Genomic DNA, 22499 nt, shown 5'->3' on the forward strand with positions numbered 1-22499 from the left:
TATTCTCCCCTTTTAGTTCACTGGGGGGGAAAGCTGTCATTAGCCACTCAGATGTTTGGGAGGGAGAAGACAAGATTTCCCACCCTAGTGGAACTACAAACACTCCGAGATTGAGGGAAGAAGAGCTCTAGGAGTGAGAAGAAGAATGCACCTTAGAGATAGATCATCTAGTCCAAATCCTGGGGCAATTAGATGGTGCAGTGGGCAGAGGGCTGAGCCTGGAGTCAAGAAGACTCGTTTTCCTGAGTTCAAATTCAGCCTCAGATACTCACTAGCTGTGTGACCTTTAAAAAGTTCCTAAACTCTGTCTTACCTCAGTTTTCCCATCTATAAAATGAGCCGGACAAGGAAATGGCAAACTGCCAAGAAAACCCCGACAGGATCACAAAGAGTCAGCTATAACTGAAATGACCCAATAACAACCCAAAAAAGGGACACTTGGTTTGAATTATCCAATATGTAGTTGGTGATGTGTGACTGGATCTCTTGAAAGAGACAGGAGTTGAATTTATATATAGATTTGAGAATTACATACGTAAAGAAATATTTAAATACATTGGAACTGATGAAGCCACTGAGAAAAGATGAAAGCCCTGTAGAGACCTTTCAAAGTATTAGCCTAAACGACGCCAGGTTTTCAGTTGTCTCTTCTGTGAAATGAAAGGATTGGACCTTGTAATTCAGTCATGTCTGACTCTCTATGACCCCATTCTTGGCAAAGATACAGGAGTGATTTGCTATTTCCTTCTCCAGTTCATTTTACAGATGAGAAAATCAAGGCAAACAAGATTAAATGACTTGCCTAGGATCAAAAGCTACTAAGTGTCTGAAATAGGATTTGAACTCAGGAGGAAAAATCTTCTTGATTCCAATATACTATGGAGCCATCTAGCATCCCTAAGTCCTAATTTAAGGCATTCCTTTTGCCTTCAGGATAAAACATATTTCTTCACAACCTGACCTCAACCTACCACTTTACTCTCATTACACTTTACTCCCCTCTGCATAGTTTGTGGACCAACCAAATGGACCTTTTGGCTGTTCCTTACATGCAGTTTTTCCTCTCTTTGTGCTAACCATCCCCATATCTAACATGCAATCCCTCCTCATCGCCATCTCTTAGAATCCCTTATTTCTTTCAAGATCCAAGTACCACCTTCTACATGAAGCCCTTCCTAGAGGCAGCCAGGTGACACTGTGGATATAGTGTTGGGTCTAGAAACGAGAAGACCAAATCCAGTTCAAATTCAGCCTTAGACACTTATTAACTGGGTGATCATGGCCAAGTCACTTAATCACTGTATGCCTCAGTTTACTCAACTGTAAAGTGGGGATAATAACAATAGCATCTGTCTCTCAGGACTGTTGTAAAGATCAAATGAGATAATTTTTGTAAAGTGCTTAGCACAGTATCTGGCACATACTAGGCATTTAATAAGTTCTTATTTTCTTCCTTCCTAATATCCTCCAACCACTAGTACTTTCCTCACCTAACAGCCTTATGCTTATTTTGTGTTTATTCTACTTATATATGTGTGTACATTTTATCTCCTCCAGAATTTATAAGGTTCTTGATAGCAGGGACTGCTTCATTTTTGTTTCATATCACTATCACTCAGCAGAATGCTTAGTACATAGCAGACATTTATTCAATGTTTGTTCACTGAGGGACTAAGAGTTAGTAGAGTTAGAATGTAAACCCAGCTCCTCTAGCTCCAAACAGTTTTGTTGTCTCCACTCCACTGCTTTCCCACCAGAGATTTTTCTGTTGTTTATCTGGACACCAGTCTACCTCCAGTTCAGTCCCTATCCAAGGGCTGGCCTACAACACTTGGGATTAATTGTGGGGACTGAAGGATATAAGATGACAGAGTACAGTAGAGGGATGGGAATCTGAAAGGTGAGCATTTTTTTATGTAGCATTGTTTATCTTCAGGATAGAGCCTTAGTGGACAAAGATGAGCCATGTGTGGGCTAGGACACCACAGATGCTATTATCCAGTGCATTTTTGATGTGGGCTTCTGGAAAATTTAATAAAACAAAATTAAGAATCAGGTCCAGACAGACTGTGATATGTATCTTCCGGATGCTCCTGGGCTCAGCCTCTATTGCTTTGTGGGCTGAGAAGGTTTCTATTTACATTAGTCAATTATATCTCCCAGTTCTTCCTCCTACCACCATTCACACACCCTATTCTGTCCCAAGCCAGTCAGCTGCTTGGGATGTTAATTCTTTAAGTTCTTGGAATTTACTCTGCAATCTTTTTTAGGAGTCATCCTAATGATCTTTCCTGAGATTCTAGGCCTAAAGAGCAAGCCGGGCTTTTTGGACGTACAGTGTCCAAACACTTGCTGCCAGAGATTCAACTGAGTTTTTTTCTCAGTAGTAGAAATTGTGCCTGTCTCCCTGTTTCCATGTTGACTGTATCATAAGCTAACTTGCCAGAGTTAGGCCCACATATGTCTGTGAAGTAGCTTCTCAAAGTTGGGGAATTGTAAGGTCATTGTTGTTGTTCAGTCATTATTTTAGTTACATCTGACTTTTCTTGAGGTTGTCCTGGCAAAGATACAGAGTGATTTGCCATTTCCTTCTCTTGCAAATTCAAACAAGCTTAAATGACTTGCCCAGCTAGCCTGAATTTGAATTCCACTCCTCCTGACTCAAGAGCTGGTGTTCTTTCCATTGTGCCATCTAGCTGTCCCTAAAAATAATTTTTAAGTCATTTAAAAACATTTTTGAGTTCCAAATTTTCTCCTTCCCTCTTTCTTCCCTCCCCCCTTCCTTAAGACTATATGCAATTTGATATAGATTATCTATGTGCAATAATATAAGACTGATTTTCATATTAATCATATTGTTAAAGAAAAAAACAGACCAAAAGGAAAAAAATGAAAAAATAAATCAAAATGGTATATTTTAATCAGCATCCAGAATCTATCAATATTTTTTTCAGAATGCAGATAATATTTTCCATCACAAGGTAAATTAAATGGTAAGTACCTAGTGTTGGAATCCTTACTAACTGCTAAGTAATTAGAGTTGATCTAATCTTACAAGAAGATGTTTTGGGCAGAACCTGAAACAAGGTACTAAGTAGAACTACCCATAATCCCTCTCTCTGGAAGGAGCATAAATAGGCCAATGGGCCAGTCGAAGAAGTTCTTGAGAGGAAGACGCTACAAGTCGAGATTTCACCGGAATGACATGAAGACTGGAGCTGGCTGGAGGCTGAAGAAAAGCAAAGGCAGAGGCTGAAGGACCAGACCTTTGGATTTAAAGACATTTGGAGAGAGCTCTTGGAACCAAGCAGAGAGATAGGCCTCTAAGCTAACCGGGCTATATTGGGATAATAAAAGATCTGAACTTTTATCACCTGGCTGTATTTTGAGAAGAAAAAGATCACCACAATTTGGCGCCCAACGTGGGGCCGATTCAAATCCATCTGAACTAGATCACAACAACCTAGAGATACTTTTTCACTCATTTCTTCTCTTTTTTTGTATAGAAAAAAAGTAAATTGCACTATCATATTGCTGTCATCATCAACTATCTGGGCCACTGTATCTCCCTTGGAGCTCTCCTCATGGCCTTTGTCCTCTTCATGCACCTAAGGTAAGAAGATCCTTGAATCATCAGTAGGTTATCAGGGATTTAGGAGATCACCAAAGGCAACACCTTTTCTTTCTTTTTTTCCTTTTCCTTTTCCTTTTTTTGGCAAGGCAATTAGGGTTATACAGCTAATAAGTATTAAATGTCTAAGACTAGATTTGAATTCAGATCCTCCTTATTTTCCTCTGTCCACTGCACCATCTACCTGCACCTCGTTCTTTTTACCAGTGAGGAAACCAGCACAGAGACCTTAAGTGACATGGCTAGGAAGTATCAGAGGAAGAATTCAATCTCAGGTCTTTAAATTTACTGCTGCCCTCCCCAATCTGGGTAGAAATAATATGCTTTGATTCTATTTCTCCCACTCTGATCCTCTCAATATGTCTATCTAGATGCAATAATGTTAGAAAGTGTATCAAATGTTAAAAGGAGAAGTAAATCCCCTCAAAGTGGCCTACATGAAGTTGGGAGAGGGGAATATGATCAACTTCCTTCATCTTAGCAAGGTGAATGAGGGTGGGGAGAGATGGCTCAATTATATGTATCTGAGTTTTAGATTTTTTCTAATAACAATAATAGTAATAATAATAATACTCATAGATGCTATATATATGCTATATAACTGATGTAAATGTCGGCTATTATTATTAACAAAACAATAATAACAATAACTCATATATATGGTGACTTAAGATTTACCAAGTATTTTACATATATTATTTGAGCCTTTCAACCCTGTTAGGTAGGTGTGATTATGGATAATGAATTTGACAAATTGACAAATGGAAGTCAAGAATTTTTGCTCATAGTCAAGTATCTAAGGCAGGATTTGAACTCAGGACTTTTTTACTCTTAAACCTAGCCTTCTATGTACACCTGACTGTCTCACTCTGCTAAATCCCTTCTCTTTCCCAACTTTTTGCTTCTCCTAACCATTCATCTGCCATCACAGGGGATGAAGAGTAATATGGGGGCACCAGGCTCTAATTCGCTTCTTCCAAGGGACGAAATGGCTTTCTTCACTCTCACCCACACCAGAGAGTCCTCCATCTGCTCCACCCCCATTTAAACAACCAGGGCCAGGTTGGTCAGAGCGAGAACCCATAGCTAGAAGACGCCTGCTGGCAGGGCCTCCAGCAAGCTGGCAACAGCACCCCTCAGACGTGTGTGGTTGGCAGGGATGGAGGCCCGAGTGCCAGAGATTTCTGAGCCAAGTATCACATTGCTATGGATTGGGATGAAGAAGGATGTGGGAATTGTCACTCAGAGCTAAGGCAGATTCTCCTAGCCAGGGGGAGCAGAGCCTCCTGGCTCCAAATGAATCTAGGAACCAAGGGCTATTATTCACCTTCAGTCTCAAGGAACTAGCCGACTTTGGTGCAGAAGAATCAATAGTGGAGGGTATTGTTTGCCCTTAGTCCCACAGAACTAGCCAATTCTGGGGCAGAAAAGTCAGCGGTGGGGGCAGGAAAACAAGGTTCCCATGTGGCTGACATTGCCAGCTTCCCTACATTGACATCTTATTTGAGAAGCTAAGGACAACAGCTACAGGGGCTGGATTGGAGGCTGAGAATGGACAATGATCAAAGAAACACCTTCAGGGTTCCTTATTTTATCCCAATAGGTTCTTTTCCACCTTCTGGTCATTCATCACCCTATTGGGTCCTTCCCCGTAGAACTGCTTCCTCCCCAGTCCCTATCCATATTTCTTCTGCTCCTCCTCCCCCTATTCTGCAGTTCACAAAATTCTGATACTTCAGAAATGGAAGCATTTATAACTCTAGTCCTTTGTGTTCTAAAGCAGAAGTCAAACTCATGGCTTTAGAACCATGTGCATTCCATAACACTTTGCCCAAGGGAAATATAATTGGAAAATAGTTAACAAAATAATTAAAAATTTGATAAAATGTAGATATCATATAACTAAGTCAATATCCATCCCACAGAAATCTGTGATCTGGGTTTCCACTTGGGATTGACATAACTCTTTTAGAGAAGGGAACAAAGAACCAAGAGAGAGGAAATGATTCACTCTGATCTTACACCAGTGTATCTGAGAGACAGAGTTCCTTGTCTAAGGATCCCCATCACCGGGGATCCAAAAAATTGGACTAGAAAAAATATTACAATTTTATTTCAGTCTAATTTGTTTTGTTTGTAATTCTATGTATTTGATTTGATGCATTTAAAAACATCCTTTGGAAAAGGAATCCATTAGCTTCACTATCCTGTAATAAGGGTCCATGATACCAAAAAAAATTAAGAACCCTTGAATTATATGATGGTCCAGTGGATAGAGTACCAGTCTTAAAGTCAGGAATCAAGATTCAAATCTGGTCTCAAACAATTACTAGCTGTGTGACTGTGGGCAAGTCACTTAACCCTGTTTATTTATTTCCTCATCTGTAAAAATGAGTTAGAGAAGAAAAATGGCAAACCACTCTAGTATCTTTGCTAAAAAATAAAATAAAATAAAATAAACAACCCAAATGGAGTCACAGAAAGTTGAACTGTCCATCTATCTTGAACACCAAACTTATTGGAAATATTTGTTTTTCCCAAGTGAACTGTATTGAGTCCTCAGTGTTGTGCTGGGAAGTGTTAGAAGAATAAAAGAATTATGAGAAATGATCTCTGTCCTCAAGCTGCTTTTACCAGCTATCTGAGGAGACAAAACTCAGCCCAGTACAGAATCTGAGAGACATTGTGCAGGGGTGGAAAATATACTGGACTTGACAGTCAGATAGAAAACCAGATTTAACTCTCCTCCATGCCATTAGCTCTGTCAAGGGACACTGGGTAAAAGTAATTTCACTTTTCTGGTGCTGTTTCCTTCTATATTAAATGAGGAAATTGACCTCTATCATCCCATTCTATTTAACCATTCTGCAGTTCTGAGAATTACTAGCAATGGATGCTGTAAAAGATCAGAACAAAAAGAGATTAAATTAGAGTTGAACTAGATTCTGCTTTGTGGAATCATTTGTTTAGAGAACCCATAACTTGTTCCAAGGTACTTCTAGAGTGCTATGCAAAGTAACTGGTTTCCAAAGACTCTGCCCTGTCAATATGTGTTGCCCTTCAGTGGGCTGCCCCTTCGACACCTTTCATCCAGGGGATATCCCAGCCATTTTTCCTAGGTGATGATCATCTAAAACTTTTCTCCCATAATTTTGCTTCATCCAAACCCCATCTCTAGGGAGAGCCACAGGAGCACAGAGGATGTAGGGGAACAGGAGACAGATTTGGTGAAAGTGTTAAGGTAACAAGGAAATAATGGAGGGAACAAGCATCCCCCTGCTCTGTCTATTCTCCAATAAGTATTTATTTAGTGCTTTCTATGTACAAGGCACCATGCTAGGGACACCAAAAGGCAATCTCTAGGGTTGAATGGCTGGGCTGGGCAGCGACTAGGGTTGGCCAGGTCACAGAAGGACTTACTGCTTTCTCTGGCTGACTGGTACACTTTTTGTTCTCTTCTTCCACCTTCCTATCCCCTTCTCTCTCTCTATCCAAACAAAGGAGCATTCGGTGTCTTCGGAACATCATTCACTGGAACCTCATCTCTGCCTTTATCCTACGCAATGCTACCTGGTTTGTGGTACAGCTCACCATGAGCCCTGAAGTACACCAGAGTAATGTGGTATGTACATCCTGGCCAGGACACAGTCTGGATCTGGGACCTGGGACCTGGTCTGAAATGGGGGAAGAGGATTGGAAGGTTCAGGACTAAAAGCAGGGGACAAAGAGTAGGGCTGACGCTCCATCCACTACACAGAGGACTTTTCATTTGCAGACAGCCATAAAAATTTAGATCTGGAAGAAATTTCAGAGGTCATCTAAACTCAACCTCCCTCCTAGGACAGGAATTCCTCCAGCAGCAGCCCTGACAGGAGGTCACAAAGTCCAGACCTTGGCTGTTCAAAATTGTATCAGAATCTTCTCCTTCTCCTTTCCCCTATTCCTATTCTGGAGTTAAGGCCATTTGGGGGAATCCAGAAGAGAGATTTGGGGGACTTGATGAGTGCTCCCCAAGTTTTATTCAATGGAATAATTTATCATTATGTTATATAATACATTATTTATTATGTATATTAGGAATAATGTTATTGACTCCTTTATTCCTGATAATGGGAATCCCCTTTCCCTCTAAATGCCCCCCTGGGAGCCGCAGCTATTGTTTGCTCTTCCTTCCAAAGGACCTGCTAGCTGTCAGTTTTTCATGACTCTATTATCATCCATCAGTAATCCCATATAGGAAGCTAAAACAGTGAATATAGAAGCAGAATTAGGGGCTAGGAATGGGCAATGATAAAAGCTGCTTCTACCCCTCCCTCCTTGGACCTCTGGCTGCTTAATCCCCTATGTCTTCTTGCCATGTAGGGCTGGTGCCGGCTGGTGACAGCTGCCTATAACTACTTTCATGTTACCAACTTCTTCTGGATGTTTGGAGAAGGCTGCTACCTGCACACAGCCATTGTGCTCACCTACTCTACCGACAAGCTCCGAAAGTGGATGTTCATCTGTATTGGCTGGTGTGAGTGTGGTGGTTGAGCATTGTGCCCTTAGCTTCCATCCTCCCTTCCCACCACCACATACACATATCCATGCTCAAGCCCAGAGATGAGGTGGGTGGAGAAGGACAAAGGGGAGAGGAATGGCTGACACTGCATGTGGCTCCCTCTGTACCAAGCTGCTCCCTCCTCTCTGGCTGGAAAAAGGGATAGGAACCAGGGAAGAACAATGTTATCCCAGATCAGGCACCTCATGTACAGGTGGATGTGGAGCTTGTGTCAAGGTGGGATACAGGGGGGCCCTTACCTAGTAGATGGAACTGGGAACAAGCAGTCAACTCAGTCGTTCAGTACCCTGCCCTGTGGCCTAGCATAGAAATCAATTCATCCAATGCATTTGGGACCTAGTTGGTGCTGAGTTGCCTGGATCACGTTGTCCTGTTTATAGGCAAAAGGCTGGATTGCACGGATTTCATCAACTCCTTAGACCCACATCTAATAATTCCAAGAGATTTCAAATGCAAATGGGTGATTCCTAACTGAATGTCCTAAAATAAGAAATTCTAAGGCTGGATTCTATCTGGTACTGACCCTTTCCTCCTCTATAGGTGTGCCTTTCCCCATCATTGTGGCCTGGGCCATTGGGAAACTGTATTATGATAATGAGAAGTAAGTAGATACCCCATCTTTTGCTTTCTTCTCCCTTCTCTCTCTCATTATCATTAATGGGACTGGGGATTCTCAAACTTTTTAAATAGGAGGCCAGTTCACTGTCTCTCAGATTGTTGGACGGCTGAACTATAGTAAAAATAAAACCTTTGTTTTGTGGGCCTTTAAATAAAGAAACTTCATAGCCCTGGGTGAGGGGGATAAACATCCTCAGCTGCTGCATCTGGTCCTTGGCCGTAGTTTGAAGACCCCTGGCAGAGCAAAGCAATGGTCTAAGAAGGCACCAAACTACAGTAAACAAAGATCCTTTCTTTGTCTTCCTCCCCACTCACTGCAACAACAAATGTATGTTGGGGTGGGGAAGTATGTTTTACTTGAGTCAGGCTGAAGGAAAAGTCATCAGATTTTTGAACTAAAGTATGACACCAAGGGGAAACTCTGGCCTAAAAGTCCCAATGCCTGAGTTCTAGTCCCCTCCCTACCCCAATTACCTGGGATGCCCTGGGCAAAGCAATTCCCTTTCCTGGGTCTTAATTGTCTCATCTGTAAAATGGATATGTGAGGGGGAAGGATTGGATCAGTTTTCAGACATACTGAGAAACTTGATGTCCAGAATAAGGAAGAGAACAGTCCAGTAATATTTTGCTCTGGTCAGACCCTGTCTAAAATTTTGAGTTCATTTCAGGATCTTTTAGGAAGGACATTGAAAAACAAATTCAACAGAAAGAGGGTAAACTTGATAATAAGAAAACAGAGAAACATGCCCTCTAAGCAGAGGCTTTGTGAACTTGTTTTTTAAAATATTTTTATATCTGTTTTAATATAATTATTTTCCTATGTAATCCTATGTATCTGATTTTATACACTTTAACAATCCTTATTCTGAGAAGGGGGCCATAGGATTTGGCATTAAACTGCCAAGAAGAGTCCATCTTACACACATACACACACACACACACACACACACACACACACACACACACACACAAAGAACCCTTGGTTTAGAGCATAGTTGATGAAACTGGAGATATTTAGCCCGGGGGTTAAAAGGAAGATTTAGCATAAAACAGTTTAGAAGTTCTCAGAATTTAAAGAGTAGTTATAAGGAAGAGGCAGTACATATATTGGTCCCAGTAGTGATCACTTGAAGTGAGGGGAGAAAAGTGGAGAGGGGCAAGTTTAAGTTAGATGTAAGACAGAACTTCCCGACGATCAGAGCTGCCCCAAAGTAAATGGGCTCTCCGGGGATGTGGTGTTTCCCTTCATTAAAGAAACATAGGCAGAGTTCCCCATTTCTATTGAAGGTTAAATTAAATAAAATGGTTTTTGAGGTCCCTTCTATCATTCTGTGACTAGAGAAGGGAAAGACAAGAGGCAAGAAGGCCCAGTTAGGAGACTGTTACAGTAATCCTGGTAAGGTGAGATAAATCTGAACTAAAAGAATTTTAATGGGAGTAGAGAGGCAGGAATGAGAAGAGAGATGAGGATGATAAAATTAATAGGATTTGACAACTAAGTAAATTTGAGGGGATGGTTTTAATCTTTCCGTGCCTTAGTTTTCCTCGTATGTAAAATGAGGGAATTAGACTACATGGTTTTCCAGGCACAGACCTATTACCTATTAACCTGAGTCAGAAATCATTTCGCTTTGTATCAGACTAGCAGAACACATGCGGAGTGCTGGCCAACATGGGGCTGACTCTCAGTTCTGAGAATCAGAATTTGGGATCTGAAGGCTTTGCTTTGAGACTAGGTATAGGTGTATTCCTATAAATATGCATAAGTACCCTTTCACAGTGCTCCTAATGCATGACATCCTCCTCCTCAAAATCCAGCTATCCACCTAAACCCTATTATAAGACTATTCCCTTGCTCTCTGGTTCTCAGAGAGGACCAGTGACCTCACAAGGGTGATATCTTGACTTGCTTGTGACGTGGATACAAGTAGGGCCGAGATGCGCAAAACGGTCAGCCTCCTTTCCATCTGAAGAATGGGCCCAATCACCTTTTTGGGTTCAAAATGGGACTATTTCAGGCTGGGGTAAAGCCCTGACTTATAAAGCAACTGTGATAAGTGAATGAGAAAAGCCAGACATAAAGAATTATGGATTCTAATCACCTCCCTTCCACCCACCAATTGTGTCTCCATGAACTACTCATTTTCCCTATCTGGGATTCAATTTCCACCTCCATAAAATGAGGTGGTCAGACTAAATAGACTCTAAGGTACCTTTCAGCCCTGACATTTTATGGTTCCATTTGAAGAAAGACTCTGGAGAAAAGAAGGAATGAGCATAGACATTAATTGGGGTCAAGATAGAGGATTAAATGATTTAGATCCTAATGAATGAGTTAGAAAATTATCCCTGTCCTCTTTGGACCTGAGCCTTTGGACCTCTTTGTCCTGTGTAAAAGATGCTGAGCCGTCTACATGGGATATAAGACTGTCTATGGAGACCAAGAGGTGGACAAGATTGACTGATCCCGAGAATCTGTTAGGTCCTGTCTGTCCTTTGAAAAATACAGGTTAAAAATAATTCACTCTTATCAAGTGCTTTAGAGTTTACAAGACATATTCTTCACAACAACCCCATGAAGGTCTTATGATCTCCTCTAAGGATTCTATTGCTTAAGGAGGTCATAACTCCCAAAGCCACTGAATGCACACATGTTAGAAGAAAACTGTCCTACCTTTGTGTCTTTTTCCCACTGTTCCATGCTGACCCCATGTTAGCAATTTCACATCATAAATTAAAATAAAAATCCAGAAATATCAGCTGATTACCCAGCTAATCATTTGCTTTAATTGTTAATTCAATATAATCTTCTACAGAGGCAGTCTTAGAGTTGAGCAAGATCTGAGTTCAGATTCTGCCTCTCACATTTATTAGTTAGGTGACTGTAAGTCCCTGAACCTGTCTGAGCCCCCATTCCTCACCTATGAAACGGGACTAATAATGCTTGTCTGAACAACCAGGCAGGGATGTTGCAAAGAAGAATGAAATGACACAGATAAAGTGTTTTGTAAATTCAAAAGTTATTACTTTCAACAGACTCATTTTCAGGACCCCCACCTTCCTGTATTTTTAGGAGTGTATGTGAAATGTACACATCATTTGATGTTTATGCATGTTATTTGTGTGCATATTTTTGTGCACATAGGTAGGTAAGATATGCTTTTGTTTATGCATGGGTCAATTCTATAGGAGTCACTTTAATTTTCTTATGCTTTCAGTATATACAATACACTAAATAGCAAAAGCTATTTTAAAGTAGCCATAGTTTTATTGTTAAAGTAAAAGAATGGCATCTGTGTAATATGAATGTGTGTGTCTATGTCTCACATCCTTGTGTGTGTTTGTGGGGATTTATGTGCCTGCAAGCACAGACTTCCCCCAGCTCTCCATTGTCAAATATGGTTCAGGCTTCCTGTTATCTCAGCCATCAGTCCCTCCCCTCCTTCCTTCCCTTCTTCACTCCCCACTGAAGAGGCTGCCTGCCTGGGAAATGGAGACACCTCAGCTGCATTGGGAAAGACAAGAAATCTGAATATGTTCCATATTTATCAGGGTGACTCCTGCCTGACTCAGAGGCAGCCGGTTGCTTTCTGCATCTTGCACATTCCTGGGAGAGCAAGCTCCATTATATCCCAGCTGGAAAGGCATTATGTCCCTAGCTTGGCCGGGGGAGGAGAGGGTGGGGAAAGGCAGAACAGCCCAAGCTTGGGTGGCTGGGGAATACCTAGCTGGTAACACTGCCTCCCTCCCCTCCCACCATTCCCCACTGCCTGAGCTTCCTCTGACTTCAGGATTAAGGGCTAACGCTAACCCCAATTCACTGGACTAGCATCAAAATCTACCCTGAATGTTTGTCTCTAGGCAATTTAGAGCAATAAGTTCCACTAAGGCAGAAAGTTTGTCTTCTATGAACTGAATATTTCTTCCAAAGCCCACAATCAGTACTTGCCACTTGTCAAGGGCTTGATGAATGCTTGTTGAATTTGGAAGCAGGGGGCAAAGAAAAGGTGGACAGAATAACACAGAATCACAAACTATGAGAACTGAAAGGGATCCTTTCCCTGGTTACTTAGTCCAATCCCATTTTGTAAATGATGACATTGAAGCCCTGAGAGGAGAGATGATGATGATGAGGAGGAGGAGGAGGAGGAGGAGGAGGATGATAGCATCTATGTAATATTTTAAGGTTTGCCAAGGAGTTCACACATATTATCTCACTTTATCCTCACATATTCTCATTTTACAAAGTACAAAAATGGGATTTGTCAAGTGTTATGTATTTAGATGTCTGAAGTTGGGTTTAAACCCCTCACCACCTAGAAAAATGTTCAATGTCACACAGCTGGGGAATGTCAGAATGGGAAGTAGAACCCAGGCGTCCTGCTTCCCAGCCCATTTTCTACTACACTCCTGGTTCATTGTTTGCTCTGACACGGTGACCTTTCTCTGAATCCACACTCTCACTTTTTTACTCTGGAAGACTAAGGCATAGTGTACAACTAACATGAAACTCAAGGGCTGTGTCTCAATTGAACTTTATGATCTCATTTCCAGGTGCAAGAAGATAGACTCTATGAGTAGGTGAGAGCAGTAGCTAGGTGGTACAGTGGATAGAGTACAGGATCTAGAGTCAGGAAGACTCCTCATCCTGAGTTCAAATCCTGAATTCACAACTTACTAGTTGTGTGACCTTGGGTAAGCCATTTCATCTTGTTTGCTTCAGTTCCTCATCTGTCGAATGGACTAGAGAAAGAAATGGTAAACCACTCTTGTATCTTTGCCAAGAAAATACAGATGTGGACGTGAAGACCTGGATAAAATTGAACAAGGACATTTTCTGAAATAGAATTGGGAAGAAAGAGCTACTTTCTGAGTCAAGAGAGGCTCAGAATGGGCATTTATTCTACAGATATGTATTAAGCACCTACTTTAAACAAAATATTAAGGATTTGTAAACAGTCAGTTGGCACAGTGGATTGACCACTAGACCCAGAATCAGAAAGCCCTGAATTAAAATATCTCCTTTGATACTTATAGTAGGCGTGAGCCTGGGCAAATCACTTTACAAACATCAGTCTGTTTCCCCATCTGTTAAACAGAAATAATAATAGCACCTATTTCCCAAGGTTGTTGTGAGGATCAAATGAGATAATATTTATAAACCTTAAAAGCATTATATAAATGATAATTATTATTATTAGACAAGGATGAAATGTAGCCCCTGCCCTCAAGGAACTCACATTCTTTTTCATTTATAATCTGACAGAGAAGGACTGCTCAGACAATGTAGAACTTATAGTTGGACAGTCAGGAAAATGTCTTGGACCCATTGCACCCAGTCTTTCTTAGCACCCAGTCTTCCTTAATAAATAATCTCTGAAACTATCTTTCAATCATTCTATCTCTATCTGCCCCCAACCCCGCCTTGAAAATGATATTATCTCTTTAAATTTCTCATAACACTTTGTTTGGGTTTTCTCTTTTGTTCCTACTTCATCCTATCTCTTAGCATAGTTACATGTGCACATATCATATGTTGCCCAGGCAACAAAAAGCAATCTCCATGAAGGTAGGGTGATTTTCATTTTTTTATCCTCCATGCCTTGCTCAATGCCTTGTACATAGCAGGTGATCAATGTGTTTGTTAGATCTGCTAGAACAAATGAATGACTTCAAAGGTAGTTCTGATTTTCTCAGTGGAACAGGAGTTCCTAAGCTGGGGTTCATGAATAGATTTCAGGGTATCTGTGAACTTGACTGGGAACAAATTATATCTCTATTTTCATTAACCTTGAACTGAAATTTGGCATTTTCTTTGATCATTTTAAAATGTTATTCTGAGAAATCCATGTAGGCTATCATGACACAAAAATGATTAAAATCTCCCTGCAATGTTAGAACATTGATAGTCATTTTACAGATGAGATAACTAAGCCTTAATTGAGGATTTTTAGTTGACTTAGAAGCTCATCCCTTCGGCAAAGCTGGGAAAAGGTCAGCTGTGCAAATTGCCTCCTACCCTTTCCCTCCTCCCTAAGCTTATAGTCTCGTGTAGGTCAAAAGCTGAGGTTCTTAATAACTTCTTTCTCCTCCTAACCATGACTTCTGCTGTCCTAGGTGCTGGTTTGGAAAGAGGGCTGGGGTGTACACTGACTACATCTACCAGGGCCCCATGATTTTGGTCCTTCTGGTAAGAACTTAGTAGGAGTATAATTTGTTTTGGATAAGCAGTTCAGCTGTCTCAGAATGGAGCACTGAGCATTCGATAAACCCAGAGGAACCCTTCTGGTGATTTGGGTGTCAGGTATACTTCGGACAAGCATCAAGCAGGTCTGGGAGAAGAAGAACAGAAACCATGGTCTTTGTATCTGCTTGGGGAGTCAATAGTAGTCTGAAATCCAGTCTACTTTCTGCACTCCACTGCCCTTGTACCCAACTCTAAAAGCCCTATCTAAGATCAGGAAGCTGATTCTTTTTCTGTGATGAAGATGTCAATACTCTCCTCTCATAACAGAGAGTCACTATCCTTCTATCTCCTTTTGGGGGTAGTTGGTCATTTCACTGAGGCACCAAAACCTGGGCACTAGGTTCCTGAAAGGGGAACCTAAGGGGAGGGCAAGGAGCCCTTGGGGAAAAGCCATGATCACCCCTTTAGTCCTACTGACTCTGGGTCTATTTCAGATCAACTTCATCTTCCTCTTCAATATCGTCCGTATCCTCATGACCAAGCTCCGTGCCTCAACCACATCAGAGACCATTCAGTACAGGTGACTGCTTTTCTAACTCCCCCAGAGTTTCACTCTATCAGATCTGAAATTCCTCTTCCCATGATTCCTTCCCCACAGATCCCAAGATCCCTTCCCACCCACTCTGAGATCTCCTAAGTAAAGATTCCCTCATCTCTAACCAGTCACTGGTATTGTCTCCAAAGACCCTCAACAAGTCTTATAAGAGGATTCTGCTGGGATGCAAATGAAATTCCTGATTTCCTATCTTCTATTCTCTCCCTCTCCCTTCAGGAAAGCTGTGAAAGCCACTCTTGTGCTGTTGCCTCTTCTGGGTATCACATACATGTTGTTTTTTGTGAACCCTGGGGAGGATGAGATCTCTCGAATTGTCTTCATCTACTTCAACTCCTTCCTGGAGTCCTTCCAGGTACCTCTGTCTTCCCCAGCTTTCCTGATTTGATGGAGGTGGGAGGAGAAAGCATGGGGGTTAGTGATTGCTCTTCTTTCTGTATAGTAGGCAGCCCATCTGTCAACAAAATTTAATATTGTTTGAGTACTGCTGTGGTTGCCACCATTCAGATGGCACCAAAGGAGGGAGTATTGTCCCTGCCTTCCAATAAATTGTGATACAGGCATGAAATAGTGAAAGGAACAGAAGACTAGTAATCAAAGGATCATAGGGTCAGAGCTGCAAGGGACTTTTAGAAGTCAGTGAGTCCAACTCCATTTATTGTACAGAAGAAAGACTAAAATTTGAGTGCCTCTAACCAAGATCACACAGGTAGAAAGCTGGTATATAGGTCTTCTGATTCCAAATATACTATCTCTCAAACAGGAAACCAAAGTTGGGGTCTAACTCCAGGCAGTAACTCTGTGATTTTGAATAAGTTCTTTAAGCTCTCTCTACTTCAGTTTCCTTAGGGGAAAATAAGGGAACTGGGTTATTAGGTTTCTAAGGTCAACTCTGGCATGTGATCAAGGATAGACAAAATAAAATCAATGAAGGAATGGGGAAAAACATTGATTAAGTATTTATTAATACATGCCCCCCAGGAAGCTGGGTGGTGCTATGGATAGAGCACTGAGCTTGGAATAAGGAAGACTCAAATCTCTGAGTTCAAATCCAGCTTCAAGCACTTACTAGTATATGACCCTGGACAAGTCACTGAACCTAATTTGCTTCAATTTCTGTAAAATTCAAAATCTGTAAAATGAGCTGGAGAAGTAGGTAACAAGCCACTCTACTATCTTTACCAAGAAAACCCCCAATTGGGGTCAAAATGAATCAGATACGACTCAACAACAGCAACATTATGTGCCAGGGATTGTGCTAAGCCTTAGGAATATAGAGTTTGCAGTCTAATAGGGAGAGCTAACACATATAGGAGAATGATGGCCAGGGGAAGGAATGTTCCAGTATTGTAAGCTACAGAGGTGGTAAGTGGGTCCATGGGGCAGTTAACTGACATGAGGCAGTAAAGTAGTTCTAATTTAGTCACTGTTCCTAGAGCATCACATAGAAAGGGGAGGGAGTACACTGATGCTACAATAGAATAGTTAACAAGATGACCAGGTGATTGCTAGATAGGATATGAAGGTTGGTTTGTTATAGGATCAGCTAAAGTGGGCTAAGAGAGTTTACACTCACTCATCAATCAAGGCAGCTGTGCCCCAGCTCACCCAGAGGTGAGCTATGAATAGGGGGATGATTTCTGGAGAGCCAGTCTAGAGGTGGCAATCAACCAGCAAACTACTAATTAGTACAGGAAACTATGAAAAAGCATCAATTGCACAGGGAGCTGTCAACGGAGTCTATGGTAATTCAAAGAGGACTTCTACAAGTGAGTTGGATAGTAGCTTGTTTAGGAATGAAATGAAGGATATGTGAAGAACAGAGAGGAAGATTAAGTGACCAAAGCTAGAGAGATAGAATGAGCAAAGCTTTCTGAATGAGAACAGGCCATCAAACTGCTCCCTACTTAGAATAATATGGCCTTATTCTTCCTCCCACCAGGGTTTCTTCGTATCTGTCTTCTACTGTTTCCTCAACAGTGAGGTAAGGAGTGTACCTCCCAAATAAAGGAAACCCTTTAGGCTTGAGCTTTCTTCCTACTCAACTGGTTGTTGGATGACAGGATGGGATGTTAGGGCCACAAATGATAGATAGGTAGATAGATAGATAAAGATAAAATAAGATATATAGTAGCCTCTCTGTGTTTTCCCTTCCTATGTCTGTGGATAAAATTATTTTTGGAGGAGTGAGATGGTCGAGAGGCCTGCTTCTAGTTTCTCCCCCAAGGTGAAGGTCTTGGATGTGAATCTTGAGTGTTCCTATTTTCCTCTTACCAATCATTGCCCAATGACTACTCTGCTCAACCATTCTTTTGCTCTCCCCTCAAGAATCTGGAGGACTGTTTAGAGGATTGGAAGCCATGAATTACATGAATTATCAGCAAAACTAGGTCTTAGTTTCCATAGCCTGAAAAACAGAGAAATTATAGGATCCAGGAAGAGTAGACAATTCTATCTCTAGAATTTATGAAGTAACTGTCTTCCTACCCCAGTCTTAATGCCCTCCATTCTTTGCTTACAGGTCCGCTCAGCTGTCCGGAAGAGATGGCATCGGTGGCAAGACAAACATTCAATCCGTGCCCGAGTGGCTCGGGCTATGTCCATCCCTACCTCTCCTACCCGAGTCAGTTTCCATAGCATCAAGCAGTCAACAGCTGTCTGAATGAAATGGGGAGCACAGGGAATGAGGGTGGAGGATGCCAAAAGGGACAGAATTTAGAGTCTGATTATGGAAGGAATATTCAGTATACTCTCTCTCCTGTCCCCCATGACTCTTCCCAATCTGTGCAGAAAACAGTTCCCTCCTTAAACATTGGCATTTATGTCAGGACTTGCTTGCTCAGAACAGCTCCAAGAGCATGGGAAAAGTGGACCCACAAGACCCAGACAGAGGTGGGAAACTAGTGGTGATGAACACTTAAGATATGGATGGGAAATCAGGGTCTTCCAGAAGACCCTGGAGCTTTGAAGGCTGCTGAGTCTCATATCGAATTTGCTCTTCTATGCTCCTTATCTGTTCTTTGGATGGAACTAACCAAGGGAAGGATGGAAGATTAAAAGCACATGGACAATGAAAACTAGTGACCTATATTGTCATCTTGGAGCACAAGGTAGCCATCCAACCAGAACCACAGGATTGGTTGGTTGCCATCCTCAGCCTTAGAGAGGTCACTAGTTGGTTTTAGAGTATCTCTATGAATTTCTTCATGAAAACCATTGTGACATCATCTTAAGGACACATGGGGAAACTGATATTGTCAGAATTCCTAACAATGATTATTTCTTTGTTTGTGGTAATATCACAGCTACATCATTGGAAAATCCAATAATGCTACTATAAACCATAGCCACATCATCAGAGCCCATGATGACATCAGCAAGAAAAGGCGATATCACCGATATCCATAACAATTCCATCAGGAATCTCAGCAATCTCCTCCCTCTCCTCCAGAAATGACTTTGCAAAATCATTTCCTTGCTCATGGCTCACTTTTGTCTGGCTCACTATAACAAGAAGGGCAGGAACCTTTTGAGTGGTATTGCCCTTTCCTATGGGGAAGGAAGGATTGACTATTATCTGCCTGAGGGCTCTGCTACCCCTGAAATCTGCTACCGTAGAGATCATTTCTCTAGTGTAACAAAATGACTCACTCCCTGATACATGGTCTTGGGCCCATTGCTACTCAGACTTCTCTTCTTTAAAAAGTTGCTTTGTTGACATGTATTATAAAGCTGCAGAAGTAGCTGAGATGTCGAAATTACGAGTAATAGAAATGGATTCAAAACAGAGATCTTATATTGCTGGCATTGTCTGAGGGCAGGAGGAAAGGAAATGGATAGAGGCTAAGGATAGAGGAAAGCAAATCCTAAATCCTAAATCCTTCTAAATCATACCCAGGCTCTATCAAAGAAGGTATATACCTGGGAGTATAGTGTGTATGTGTGTACACACACGTGCATGCATGCAAAAGAGAACTTTGGAATCTGCAACCCTGGACAGGTGAGGGAAAAAAGGGAGTTGCTTTGAATGATCCCTGTCAGGGACTGAGGGGGTCAGCTTAGAAGATGCATGTATCTTGTAGGAGAGGGAGACTCCAGATAGAAGAAACTAAGAACTGGGATTCCTCTTAAAAGTGGAAACCAAATAAATGGTTTTTAACATATGACCACATGACAGGGGAGCAGAACCAGGAGGGGTCAAGTGAGGAGCATTTGAGGGAGAGATACATCAAAGAAAGAACATTGAAACCTTAGCCTGTCCCACCCACTCCATGAAGTCTAACCACTGTAACTACAGGGGAGAGATGTAGAAAGGCCAGAAGAGAAGGAGGAACACGTGGGAGGTATGTGTGTGGGAAGAAGAGAAGTGATGAGAAAACCTCTTACTCAATCTGGGGCAGAGGGCTTCACAGAAATTTGATGAAAGAAAATGAGAAGCTGGATAATGGGTCCCTGCTGACAAAGGAGGAACATGAAATGACTAATGAGTCTCAAATGGCCAAGGCAGTAAAAATGATTCTCAACTTACCTTCCACCAAAGGAAAGAGCTGGAAAATATCAAAAATGAGGTTTTTGTTAAGATAAGGGAGGAGGGGGAAGGGAGAAAATGAGGGAGGGAAGCAAAGGGGAAGACAGGAGGGAAGAGGAATGGAAAGGAGATGTGAGAATGGAAGAAAAACCATTAGAAAACTTACTTTTCTGTTCAGGCAGAGAAAGGAGGCTTGGTTTCCAAAGCAGAGAGATCCTCTACCTCCAAAGCCCCATGAGCCAGGACATTTGTCTTAGAGTCCTAACAGCAGATTGGACGTTTCATTTTATGGGAATCAATCAATAAAGAGTTTGTAGCAAGGACGGGGGGAGATATTTGCACTTATTGAGCACTTTCTGTGTGCTGATACTGTGTTAAGTGCTGGAGATAAGGATTAAAACACTAAGGTCCTTGTCATAGAAGAACTCACATTTTAAAAGAAATGATAATAAAGGAAGATGCTGCTCAGACAGGCTAAGGAAGCAGCTGTGTATTGACTCTGAAAAAGATCCTCCTCCACAGCCAATTAGACTAACAAGAGAGTCCTTTAGAAGCATTTATCAAACCCAGCCTTGTCCAAGGTGCTGGAGTGTGGGGTGGACAAGGGGAGAGAGTGGGATGGTGAATGAAATAAAATAAACTAAAAACAATCTCTGACTAAGAGCTCTCAGACATTTTTGATACAAATGTTTAGATAGACAGGATTGTTGGCTCAAATGAGATCATGAATGCAAAATTCTTTGTAAATCTTAAAACCCTCTATCAATGTTAGTCATTATTATTGATAAAAATTCATGAAGAAGGAGCAGCTTACAAAGGTTAAGGTTATTGGGTAGTGGATTTGGATCCTTGGAAAGTGGTCAAATATAACTGGAAGCAGATGAGAGCTAGAGCTGAAAGGAACCCTCATGAAGAGATGGAAACCCAGAGAAAGAAAAAAATTTGCCCAAGAAGATGACATAATCAGAATCCAAACCCACTGTACATACATTTATTCTGAAGCCTGATGAGATGACTGCCTTTCAGGATTTCTACAGGGGGACTAAATGACCTTTGAGGACCCTAGTTATTAAAGGTCTGTCAATAGGACTGCAAAGGATTATAAATACATCTGGCAAAGTGGATAGTATCCTGGACCTGGAGTTAAAGAGACCCAAGTTAAAATCCTGCCTCAGACAAATACTAGCTGGGTGACTTTGAATCATTTAAGTTTTGTTTGCCCCAGTTTTCTCATCTTTAAAATGGGGATAATAATAGCACCTATCTCCCAGGGTTGTTGTGAGAGTTTTAAAAAAAGATAATATTTGTAAAGCATTTTGCAAACTTTAAAGCACTATATAAATGCTATCTATTATTGTTGTTGTTCATAATGTTGTTGTTGTTTTTATTATAAGACAATATGCTTTCACATTGTACTGATAAGTGTTGAGATGACTCTCAAGTAAAGGAAGGCTTGAACTATAAGAAAAAAATCTGACATGAAGAATAAGGTAGATACAGATTAATGTGAAGGAGAGAGAAGCACACAAGTGGGGAGGATAGCACGATTTCTAAAAAAAGAAAAGCTCAAAGGTGGTCTGTTAGCTTGGCTTTTTTGTTATTCTGATTTGTTGTCTGAAGAGGTGGAAGGAAGAAGAGTGAAAAAAGGAAGAGGAGGAAGGAGAGGATGAGGAAAAAAAGGAGGGGTGAGATAGTTCAGATCCCATCTCTGATGATTACTACCTATGTTACTTTAGGCAAGTCACTTCTTGGGCCATTTGAAGTGAAAGGGCTTTGGGAGTCCCTTCTAGCTCTACATTTCTGATACTGTTAATTCTAAATCGTGTAGATAAAGGTGCAAATAGATTGTTTATGTGGGTAAAAAAACAAATTCAGAATATACTTCAACTCTTCTTGGTGCCATAAAAGTGCTACCTCTGTTGATTAAAAACACCTAGATCGTAAAGAAATGAACATTCCAAATCCTGAGGACCAGACTTTAGTTTTCTTACCTTCCTTCACCACCTCCACCTCAAATCTGGGAGTTATGATATAATGGAGAGCTTCCTTGAAGCTAGGAAAACCTGGATTCTAGTTCTTCCTCTGACATATACTGGTTGTATGAACCTGAGAAAGTCACCCTCTCAATGTTCTATTCCAGACCACTCTCTAATTCAAGAAGCTGTGAGAAAGGTGTCACTGCCCTGGTGAAAGGAGTTTCCTCACCTGGAATGAATACCAATGAAAACACAGATCCATTTCCCTATCTGATGTCTTCTGCACTCTTTCTAATATTCTTAAGCTTGCAACTGGAACAGATACTCTATGTATGATCCTAGAAGGTCATTGTGTTGTTCAGCCTTGATTGGGGGAAGGCAGGGA

The 22499-nt window shown here is 41.3% G+C and overlaps 1 protein-coding gene across 1 annotated transcript in view; it reads left to right on the plus strand.

Moving 5' to 3' along the window:
- The window catches only part of CRHR1 (corticotropin releasing hormone receptor 1), a 101168-nt gene extending 79660 nt beyond the window's left edge, over positions 1–21508 (plus strand). Inside the window, exons 5-13 of the mRNA XM_051994906.1 lie at positions 3507–3613; positions 7133–7253; positions 7994–8147; positions 8733–8793; positions 14928–15000; positions 15492–15577; positions 15830–15965; positions 17553–17594; positions 18132–21508. Of these exons, the coding sequence (XP_051850866.1) occupies positions 3507–3613; positions 7133–7253; positions 7994–8147; positions 8733–8793; positions 14928–15000; positions 15492–15577; positions 15830–15965; positions 17553–17594; positions 18132–18272 (921 nt within the window). The 3' untranslated portion in view covers positions 18273–21508. The remainder of the gene's footprint in view (positions 1–3506; positions 3614–7132; positions 7254–7993; positions 8148–8732; positions 8794–14927; positions 15001–15491; positions 15578–15829; positions 15966–17552; positions 17595–18131) is intronic.
- Positions 21509–22499: the final 991 nt, after the last annotated feature.

This window comes from Antechinus flavipes, chromosome 4 (genome assembly GCF_016432865.1).
Source record: "Antechinus flavipes isolate AdamAnt ecotype Samford, QLD, Australia chromosome 4, AdamAnt_v2, whole genome shotgun sequence".
Classification (NCBI taxonomy): Eukaryota; Metazoa; Chordata; class Mammalia; order Dasyuromorphia; family Dasyuridae; genus Antechinus; species Antechinus flavipes.